At 39.5% G+C, this 11,070-nt stretch overlaps 2 protein-coding genes across 3 annotated transcripts in view; one reads left to right on the top strand and one right to left on the bottom strand.

Moving 5' to 3' along the window:
* The window catches only part of LOC100176267 (transmembrane protein 208-like), a 3,265-nt gene extending 1,844 nt beyond the window's left edge, over positions 1-1,421 (bottom strand). The window contains exons 1-4 of the mRNA XM_009863517.3: positions 1,294-1,421; positions 948-1,046; positions 828-887; positions 612-715 (exon numbers count right to left, since the gene is read on the bottom strand). Of these exons, the coding sequence (XP_009861819.1) occupies positions 612-715; positions 828-887; positions 948-1,046; positions 1,294-1,299 (269 nt within the window). The 5' untranslated portion in view covers positions 1,300-1,421. The remainder of the gene's footprint in view (positions 1-611; positions 716-827; positions 888-947; positions 1,047-1,293) is intronic.
* A 274-nt stretch (positions 1,422-1,695) lies between these two features.
* The window catches only part of socs1/2/3/cis (suppressor of cytokine signaling), a 12,197-nt gene continuing 2,822 nt past the window's right edge, over positions 1,696-11,070 (top strand). Inside the window, 4 exon segments of one of the 2 annotated variants that reach the window (NM_001078354.1) lie at positions 1,696-1,875; positions 5,354-5,462; positions 6,338-7,328; positions 9,364-9,913. In NM_001078354.1, the coding sequence (NP_001071822.1) occupies positions 5,406-5,462; positions 6,338-7,328; positions 9,364-9,913 (1,598 nt within the window). In that variant the 5' untranslated portion in view covers positions 1,696-1,875; positions 5,354-5,405. 2 annotated transcript variants of the gene reach the window in all.

The raw sequence follows: 11,070 nt of genomic DNA, 5'->3' as shown, positions 1-11,070 counted from the left end.
TTTTTATTTCTATCACAATTATGATTGTAACATCAAGGGTTGGAATTACGCAATACGAAAGTCACGATAATGGATTGCATCACAATGCTATTTTTGACGTAATGTATCGCCCCAAGTTGGTATTTCTTAACATCTGACCTTACGGTAATGGATGACATCACAATACAGCTTGTGATGTAACAGTTACGTTGGTGGGCGTACGTTTAATTAACTGTAACATAAATCTAGCCATAAGTTAAAGCGTAACCACTGGAGATTCAATCGTCGACCGTAATCACGAATGGTTTATTTTATAAAATACGCAAATCGTATGCGCTTGTTTACTTCATTTTGAAACACGCTTACGTTAGGGATGCAGTAACATCGCCTGTTTAACCGGGTTATTGTTTGTTTAGCCGAATTGTAATACCTTCGTACGGGCCATCGCAGGCTCGCGTCAGTAAAAATGCGGTTTCTAGAAAGTTACGTATCGTATGACGTCATAACCTAAAACATAACTGCAATCTCGCCACCCCGGTTTTCGTCTGAATGCTTAATGTTTCGACGCCTATGACCATCAGTATACTGTTTATACTTGTTTAACATAAGTTGACAACAAACATGAAACTTACTCAGCCATGCCAGCTTCCATATTCAAATCGAGCTGGCTGTTCAACATGGATCCCATTGTCTTCATGCATAGAATGTAAATTATGGTGGAAAAAGTGAGAAGACCCTGGAAGGTTGAGGGTGAGATTTGGATTCTTATTGTAGCAAGTATAGCACAAGTGTCTTATTAAACAGGGTATGTAGTGGTTCCATATAACAAGCAAACAAACACAACGTACCAGATGCGTCCATTCAATATTTCCTATCCTCCAAAGCAAATGCATTATAATCACCGGTACCTATCAACAAAAACAAGGTAATAAGAATTCAGAGCATAAGGAGTTAGTTGAAACACTTACATTTGCTCCAAGTATAATGTAAGTGTAGAAATTATAAGTTGTTCTGTTTTCCTCCTTTATTTGTTTTGCTCCTTTAGTTCCTTGTTTACCTTTCACAACCTAAAGTTATATTTATATTAAATAAACAAAAATAATGCAATATTTATGTGTAGAATACGTCAGTTTAGATGGTAACATCTCATAAGCACAATAATTCTTGAGTATACAGGTAAAAACTCGTACCCAAGAAGGATTAAGAATCATCCCAAATGACAAAACAACGAAACTGTATAAAAAAAGTTTTAAGATACAGTTTAAACGCAATTATACACTAAAATAAAACCCTAGCAGCCAACATAAAACTTACCGCCATTTTTCTTGTCTCTCAACAACAAAGTGGGACCAAATTTAACTTAAATTTATGTTTTATATACCTTTTTTGACTTGGTATTAATAAAACAAAACTGCAATGTGGATTTATAGAAATATCATTAAACTATTTCATTTTATGACATTTCTATGAACTATTAACATAGAAATCAAATATTATAACATTTTAGGGGATTCATTCTGAATCTGAGATTTCATTGTAAAATTTATATTAAACAGTTTTTGTATATTTTATGAACAAATATTAATTTCACGTAGGCGTTGTACATCAATTCGAGGATAAAAATGTAAAAACAAAATTTTGGGCATTTTAGACAGATTGTGCCGCCGGGTTTTTTAGTATTTATCCTATTTGTTGGCAAAGGGGAGGGATATGTGTCCGTTGTGCAGCTGCATTGAAACAACATCTGTTGGGTGACCTTATTGATATGCGGTGACGTATTTGCGGTCAGGATTGTAATGTTCGAACAGCGATGGATTTAAATTCCGGTCTTATCAGTCTGGGAACGATGGCGACCCGAGATAAATCAAAGCAAGCAAAACTTATGTAGAACGTTTGGTAAGCCCAATTCTCACGAAATTGTTCCACAACGTATAAATTCAAAAGAATTCCTAATAAAACATCGCTCGGGTTATAACACAGAGGCTACAGTTATTTTGTCGATTTATCGTTTGTTAAATTCTAAGCAAGTTTCATTGACCTATGGTTGCTACGACAACCAACTGTTTTTCGACTTTTTACGAATTCAAACAAAACAGCTGACTCGGGTTACGCGCGAATATTTTTACGCGTATATAAATAAGGAAGTTGTAGATTGCGATTGTGTACGTCGTAACGTAGGCGATTATCAACAATTAATACGTCACACAACACTTTGTGGTGAAATTCATCTTACAAGAAACAGATTCATGTTTCGCATCAAACATGGAGAAACTCCACATGCGGTATGTTCGTGTATAATGATTCATATGTTTCGATTATTTCAACTGTCGTGCCAGCGAGCGCTTTACATCGCTTTATGACGTCACAATTGACTCAATATTATAATAATACCGATTTCAAAAATTGTAGAATATTCCGCAAAAGCGAAGCACCGAAACATGTTTCATTTACACACCAAGAACGAAGTATCCGCTATCTAGGAAACACTCCGCTCCTTTTTTATTCTCTCTCTTTCTCCTAACGTTTCCGCTTTCTCTCACTTCTCCAATTTTATTTAATAGTTCCCACTATTTCGTCACAAATAAAAACAGTCTTCTTGTGACCGAACAAGGAACATTAACTTCATAATTTCCCATTCTATCATTGTTATTCAATTATGACGTTTCCTTGATTTTCCCACTCGCTCGAAGAGCAAAATTATTTGTTTCTTTATTATCTTTCGCGCGGGGGTAGCTGTGGTGTTGTACGGACTCGATGCAAGCAGTCGTTGTTAGAGATGGGTTTCCAAAGCATGGAATGAACAGGAGGGAGGCGTCTAATTCCGCTTCTGGGTGTCGTATTATGATGTAACTAAGTAATTGTGAGATTCTGAATTCAGGAGATGCATTCTGGATTCGCTGGGTGCAGTTCGGTGGTTATTGTTTCGCGGAAGGATTTCGGCGAAACAGAGCCCTTTGTTTTGCGAATAATGGGGATGAATCACGATTGTGTTTTAATAACCAGCCACGTGTTATAAGTGGGCGGGTATTAGAACGGTTAGTTTGACTATTGTAACGATGTTAGTTAGGGGGGATTAGGAGAAAATATTTTCATCGTAAACTCGTGACAGTCGTGGTAAAAGTTTGCTACACAAGATGCTGGAATCAAATTTGTATCGAAGGTTCGTGGGAACGAGAGTTCGGCCCGTGTTTCGTGTTGTTTGGCGCAGGTCAACTTATTGCTGTAAACATAACATTAGGCGAAGTAGTCACGCTGTTTATATTTGCTGGGTTCGGCAACCACGCTTGCTATTTGATGCTTTTTCTTTGGAAGTCTTAACTCCTATAGGCATGTAGCGACCGCGCTTATATATTTCCAACTAAATGTAACTACGTTTTTAACTGCGTGTTTTAACAATTGTTGTTTTGTCGCTATATCCCGTCTGTTCGTTTAAAATATTTTTAAATCTTCGCTACCATAATCGAGGAGACAAAAAAGGTGTAATGTAAAGCCTGTGTTGTTTTGTTGTTAATTCTCTTCGTTGTTTTAATTAATTTGTTCCTCGTTTTATCATATGTGAAACAGATTTAGAAAAGTTATGTCATTTTTTGATATTTTTGATCAAACCATGGGATATTCGTTCAACTATTCGAAGAAGTCAGGTATAGCGTGGGTTAAAGCAGCAGCAGGCATGTTTCGGATGTCACTTGGTTTGCCTAAAATATGGCGGGACTTCCGTTGTTTCGAGGATGTTTAGTACGACGAGTGTTACTGGATTACTACGCAACGCATACGAAGGATGTTGTAACGTGACGCCTGTATCGAAAACGTTTATAATTTGTTTATGAATCAATATTTCGTTAACGCGGGAAGAAACACGTGTTGGTTTCAAAATATGATTTAAATAATTTTATTATTGTGATTCATATTCCGTGATTGTTTTTCTATGTCCGAACAATGAGCGATTGTGACGTTGAAGAATGCTAGTTTAAACTTTTACAAGTTTCAAGGTTATGTAACTAGTTTACGTTAGCAAGAATTTGCGTGAAACGTCACGATTTAGACGAGCCAATCAGAAAACTTCGTCATACGGCGTCGATGGTTATATAACACACGAGTTTGTTTATCTCGATATAACGCGACTCATTTTTCCTTTTTAATAATTTTTCATGTATTCCATGATGGCTTGTAGGGGCGTGTTATATAGGATTTCATGTTTATTTTATACTTAGCATTAAAATAAAGAAGTCGGATCCAACGGATCCTAAAATGGTTATGAAAATACCGCAACATTAAAATTTTAAAAGGTTTCTATGGAAAAGTCGACCGTTGTACAAATACGAAGTGTTATATAATGCTAGATATTTCTGTGTTGTGTAATACTGGTCGCTTACGTAAATCCAAGCGATGCACCACCGGCACAGTTTTGCTTTACCGCCTCAGGCCGGTGTTACGTAAGGAACGATCGTGAGCATTTGTAGTCGAGGCTTCACTCGTATTATATCAGGGGTTTCTATCAAGACTATTTTTCGCGCAACCTAGAAGTTCTGCGATAAATAGCGACCTGCCGTTATATCATACGAGTTGAATTGTGTAAGTTGTGACTATAAAGTGAAGCAAGGTAGAGTTTTGTAATCGTGTTTGCGGGAAATAGATTGTTTAAACCTTTCCCTGAACACCAAACTTGCCGAAAATTGTCGCTTTCGTTCGTAAGGTTTCAGCTTAGGTTTGGCAGTAACAGAACAGTTTGATTGATTTCTTGGTACGGTGGGTATAAGGCGCAGTAGTTCCTGTGAATCCCTCACTGAAGCAAGAGGCGCTCGAATTTGTGAATGGGCGACGTGAGTACTGAGTAGTGAGAACAGTGGTTGGTAGCAATGCAAGCAGCTTCGTACTTTGCCTAGCAGATGTTGTGTTACCAGCGTTTCACTGCTAGCTTGTGTATTAATATCAATTTGTGAGTTTTGTGGCGCTTTGCTGCTGGGAAAATAGGTTTACGAGCAGTAAATATCATTTATGACGTCATAAATCTTAAACAGGTGTTTGATTATGACGTGTATATAAGTTATTGCGCATGCGCTGGAAGATAGGGAAAAATTAGAGCATTTTTTAGCATATTTGCATGTTTTTTAGATCACGTCTGGCGTGTTTTTGCGTAAAAAGGTCATAATGTCATAACCAGAGCTTATGTAACGAGTAGAATAGCCTAAGGGGGAATGCGCTGAATGCTTTGTTTCTTCTTTTCTCCTGCTTGCTCCCACTTTCCCACTCCAATCACGCGGAGGAGCTAGGACCAAAGCAGCCTCATCTTTCCTAATTAAGCTTTGATTCCTAGATTGCAATAACCGCTATAACAGCAGCTGAAAGCGAACTTTACTTATTTATTGCTTTTCAGAATTTTAACAGGAATATGAAAAATTCAAAAGTTGTAAGGAAATAAATGAGAAATGAACAAAAAGTTGCGGCGGTTGTTGGGAAGACGGAAAACCACCGACGATAACCAGGTGAAAACAATTTGGAAACATTTATGATTTATTTGAATCACCCAAACATACGTCATAACAGATATTGTACACTTATCAAAATTTCACTGTTTGATCATAAAAGTAGTTCCAGTAAAATTGAATGGCGTTTTTCTCAAACAACCACGTTGCGTGATTATTTGCGGTGGGTTATACTTATAATTTACCTTTACGTCGCATATTTTTACGCAGTAGTGTGTTAGCCGCCTGCGCCTTATTTGTCAAGTGAAATAGTAAACCGGCGATTTCGGTAAACGTAAGCAACCATGTCAAGGTTCGAGACGGATTTCCCGAAATTCGTTTATTTCATTTGATGAATACAACCAAGCTTTTATGGGAAAAATCATCCACCATTTGCAGCGTGCGAGGCACAGCGTAGCGTATAGTTCTTACATGGTAGGTTTAAATGTTGGGGTAACGTCGAACTGGCTTAAACCTCATGTTTCATAGTGAGCTTTGTAGTAGAACCTCACCGATATAGAATAGGAAGGCCTTAAAAATGATATTAGGTATATATGAAGTGTTTGTGGTATGTGAGTTTGTCGCTAAAATTAAAACGTTTTCAGGATAAGTTTATGCAAAACAGTCTGTTATGTCATCGCCGCATTTTTTCGTCATGTTTTGTTTAAGTCTCATTTTTTCGCGAGTTATATAACTTGTTCGTACCGTGAGAAAAAGTTTTGGGTTTGTCTGAAGTTAGTTCTTGGGAAGCAAGGATAAGTTTCGTTATTTAGCTAGCAGCAGATTGAGATTATTAAATTTGATTAAAATAGTTTTAGTTCAGTCTTATATAAGAGCACGTGTTGTTGTTTTTAAATGTTTATTGGATTGTTACGTAATACTTCCAATTGTTACAGAACAAAACAAACAAAGGGAAACTACCTTCATTATTATCACAACGGTTCAATGCAGCGCCCAATTATTACTTCAAAGGAGACGATTTGAACCGTGTGAATCTAAACGACGACTTGATTCTTGAAAAAGAAGAAGTTGCAGATCCGAAAGTTTCCGGAGTTGTCCGAAAACCCGTGAAAGTTGAAGAGAAAGTTCCCGATGAGATTGTCATCCAAGTTCATAATACTATCATCGAAACTGGGGTGACCATGGGTCCCGGATGTGGGGTACAAGAGGGACTTCCCCCCATCTCACCCACACAAACCCACCAGGCATTGTTACGTCACTCAAACCCTCATACAACTGAGTCACGTGTTCCTGTTAACCAATCACAATCCACAAACGATCAACAAGCTTCAAACCTATCGCCACGTGACCCTACGTCATCACCTGAAACGAAACTACCAATGACGTCATCAAATATCCCCAACAGACGTGACGTAACAGATGCCACGTCACCTCCCGTGACATCATCGGTTACTAGAAAGAATGCAAATACCCGTGACGTCACACCACGTCATGATTCGGTGAACGATTGCGACTGGGGTTGGGTATCAATGTCGGGGTTTCCCCCCGAATCACCGCATGAAGAGAAGTGCTCACATGAAGTTCACCATCACGAGATGAACCAACCACCCAACAAACGCGTGTTATGTGATCTACATACGTCATGTAGTCATGGTGACAGGTGGATGACGCAACCACGATGTCATCATCAGTGTTGCCAAGTTTACCGGCAGTGTTGCCCGAACAAACGAACTGCGACCGACGCGTTTTCAAGTTGTGAACACTGTGACGTCACTTCCTCAATCTTCTTCACGATTTCCGACGAAGACATCGCGACATCGCGTCCCAGGGTTCTCGAGTTCGGTTCTTCGATACACAACGGGCATTGTGACGTAGCAATGGAACCTCATTGTTGCATTCACGGTTCGCTGCACGATTGGTCACGTGGTAAGATGACGTCATTACTAAATAGTCCTATTTATTAAGCTTATATTAACTTAACATTGAGTTTAAAACGCGCGGAAGCGATTCTTACGTTTTTACGAATTCACTGTGACGTCACACGTGGTTTTGTTTTCTTAGAACGGTTGATTATTAAACGGCAAGGCCTTGTGTGCTTGACGTTCTATTTGCAAACAAACGTTTCCGCGAACCAGCAGCATTTAACTTGTGAATGGGAATTAAACAGAAAGCTAACATTCATGTGAAAGTCGAGTGTATGAAATTTCCTTGGAAGTCGTTTTGTCGACTCAGCCGATGATTAAACGAAGTTACCGCAGTGGTTGGTTGACGGTTAATGAGAGCCAGGTCCACAATTCTATGAGTCTGTTTGCGCAAAAATACTAAACCAAGTAAAACTCATTCATTTCCAATTTTGCACATGACATACCTTTGTAACTTATTGTTAATTAAACATATTACTCGACCAAGTTAAAGGAACCCTATATATATAAACATAAAACTTGAGCCCATCAACATCATAACTTCACACACGGCAAGCAGTAAGTTGTTTCTTAAAACTCAATTCTCCGGTACAAGTGGCCGCAAGCCGCAAAACTTGAAGAATCGCTTCTATGGTTTCTTGTATAAATTAGTCGAATAATCATTTCGTGATTCTAAGGCGTTGGCCCCACCCGGTACACTGTTTGTTGGCTAGCACCAAAATAATTTTAATTGTTTCGATCGAAGGGTTTCCTCGTCCTTATTATGACGTCATCATCGATCCGTCGCGTTTTCATTCCAGTTTCCGCGAAATTCTCTTTTTCCTGCGACTGTGACGTCACAGGTGTCCTTTGTTTCGCGGCAGCTGTTGGCAAAGGGGGCTTCTAAAATGAGAAGAACTCGATTTCATAGAAATTGCTAAACGGAAGGTTCTAACAAGTTGGGCGGGAATGGCTGAACATCGACCGTCGCTGTTTCGTTCTATAACTTGTTTAACGTCAGTCACTATATGACGTCATAATGTTCCTTATTTTTAAATAATCGATTTGGGGAAGATTATTTGTCTTTGATAATGATCTCTGATACGTCATAATAACCAAGTAAACTTGTTTAATTATGAATCATAATGCATGTGTTACTAATATCGCCGCCGACCCTCTGTGACGTCACAACTCACGCCGCGCTTCTAATCGAAGGACGTCGTTCCGCGAAACGACCAATCTCGCTGCCCAGGGTCATCTATGTTACGTCACAGTGCGCACTATGGTAAAGCGAAAATCATTTGTAGGTCGAAGCCGTAGCGCTAACACGGAGTGCGTCCTTTGGTTAATATTTAACTAAGTTTCCACGCCCGGGCTGCCCAGCTGTGTGTTTATCGGTTTAAACTCAAAGTGACGGCGTATATATTCACCTACAAGTGAGTCTAATGTTAGTTGCGTGTGGTTGGTGGTGGTGAAACATACAATGTATTCAACCGACCAAAATAGTGCAGGCAAAGTTCAACCGAGGCAGCCTTTAGATCGGATAGCCGCGGGGTTTCGTGTAGATTGCCATCTTAATTCCAAACCATCGTTTACTTTGCCGTAATTTTGGTTAAATTTGCGCCACGCGTTATAACTTATATAGAACGTCTTAGTTATAGATAACATCGGGTTTTTGGAAATATTTCGTAAACTAACTGGTATATAGATTTAGCCACGCTTTTTAACAATAAGTTGTGTATTTGTTTTAGAATTATCCGCGTTTTAAGGCTTGTTGGGTCGCGCAATATCCAATATGTTTCGTTTATATTACGTATTCTTAGCTATATAACGTATATTACCCATCATATGTAAGTTATAAAGTTAAGAACTTTTGTTGTTGTGAACTCAGTTTGTGTTGTTAGGTTTCGATTCGAACTTTGTACGCAGGGTGTGTTAGGGTGAGCCATGTTGCCCCAGGATATGACATTACATTATGACGTAACTATGGTTGTTTATTGCGAACTGCATTGTGGTTTACGGCACAATACCGTTTATTTATCGATCTTTATTCCATGCAGGGCGCGATTTGAGTGACAGACGAACCCATTGTTTGCATCATAATCATAGAACACATAGTCACGTGATGCCGCCATCTTTAGCGTTTCGGGATGACGTCATCAACGTTGCCAGGCAACCGTCGCCGTTTGGCCAATCATCTTGCTGCAGGAGAGTGACGTCAGGGGTGCGTGACAATCAGACATTCGAGAACAACCACGTGACAGGGAGGAATTTCCGCGAAACAGGGAAACGACATTTCCATCTTTCCCAGAAATCTTACGCCAAACTTATCGCTTTTTGTGAATCACGGAAGATATTGTCCGCCATACCGTCACGGGGTTGGAACCAATACTCGGCGGGAAACTTCTCACCCGATCACCGCAGAACTCCCACTTTATCGCCGATCCACGACCACGAGAAAGCAAACGAGGTTTGCAGGTTGGCGCGCGTGTTTTCCACGGTTGAGGAATGCACGTGGTACTGGGGGGGAATGTCCGGGCAAGAAGCTAAGCGGAAACTCAGGGGAAGTTCCCCTGGGACTTTCCTGCTACGAGACAGCGCGGACCCTAGGTAAGTGTGACGTTATACTTTTTAATTATCCTTGTGTATGATGTCATAAATGTTGTTGTTGCAAAACAATTACATACAATGGGAGTGGATGAGAAGTTCGTCGAAAAACCGCGCGGCAGGTGTTGGTGCATTAGATTAAAGAATTTATAACAAACGTTTATCTCGATGCTTCGCTGTAATGATAAGACCGCAATATGACGTCGTAACGGAACAATCGGGGTTGTGACGACGTAACAATCCTTCTAACAAACACGTTACGCCATAATAACAAATGGTCAGTGAATCCGAGAAAAACGTGCCCAACTTACTAAACGCAGGGACTTCGTGCCCATTAAATTGACCAAACTTCACCAATCGAATAAAGTAATATTGGCCGAGGTGACTTAGAATATAGAAATCCAGTTAAATGTGTTTTTCCCGCTGGTGGCAACATACGTGTTATGTACAACGTCTCATATATAGTTCAACGAAACTTAATCTTTCAATGAGGATGTTCTAAGAAGGCGTGACCTTTATAAGTTGCGGTTGATCCAGGAAACGAAGTGTTTGCCGACGTTGCTGCTAAAAAAGCAAGGATGATATTTAACCTTCAGTTTGCGTTTACGTCGTTGAGCTATAATTGTGTTGAGCGGCGTTTACTAAACAAAGATAAATCTCGAATTTCAAATTCCTTATTTTATTGAAATATTTGTTGTAAGTTGTTTAACAGAACCCCCTAAGGAATAGTTACCAAGAAAGCGGCAAAAATGTTCATAACTGTAGACCTCTGGTTTGCAGTTTGGAATTTATTCGGTTTTGATTTAAAAACCTTTGAAACATCTCGGTTGACCTGCGTTTCAACCCGACTAAAGGATTATGTGCCAAGCCATTAACATCTGCAACACGATCGTACTTTTGCCTCGGGTTAAAATAGGATGTTTCGCTTGCAAGAAGAGATGTGTGTAATGTTCGTTACCACGTTTTAATTGCCCTTTGCGTTTTAATTGCTTCTATATAAAACGTCGAATGCGGAGGCGTTTGAAAACCACCCTTTAATTTAACCACTTTATTGGCCAAGTTACTGTCTGGATACTAAACTCATGATCAGCGGATGTTTCGGACAGTAACTTGGTGGATCATAAGCTCTAAAAGAGGTGATGATGAATCAAAGTTACTGT

This window comes from Ciona intestinalis, unplaced genomic scaffold (genome assembly GCF_000224145.3).
Source record: "Ciona intestinalis unplaced genomic scaffold, KH HT000157.2, whole genome shotgun sequence".
In the NCBI taxonomy this organism is placed as follows: domain Eukaryota; kingdom Metazoa; phylum Chordata; class Ascidiacea; order Phlebobranchia; family Cionidae; genus Ciona; species Ciona intestinalis.
This window is presented reverse-complemented; position numbering and strand designations above follow the sequence as displayed.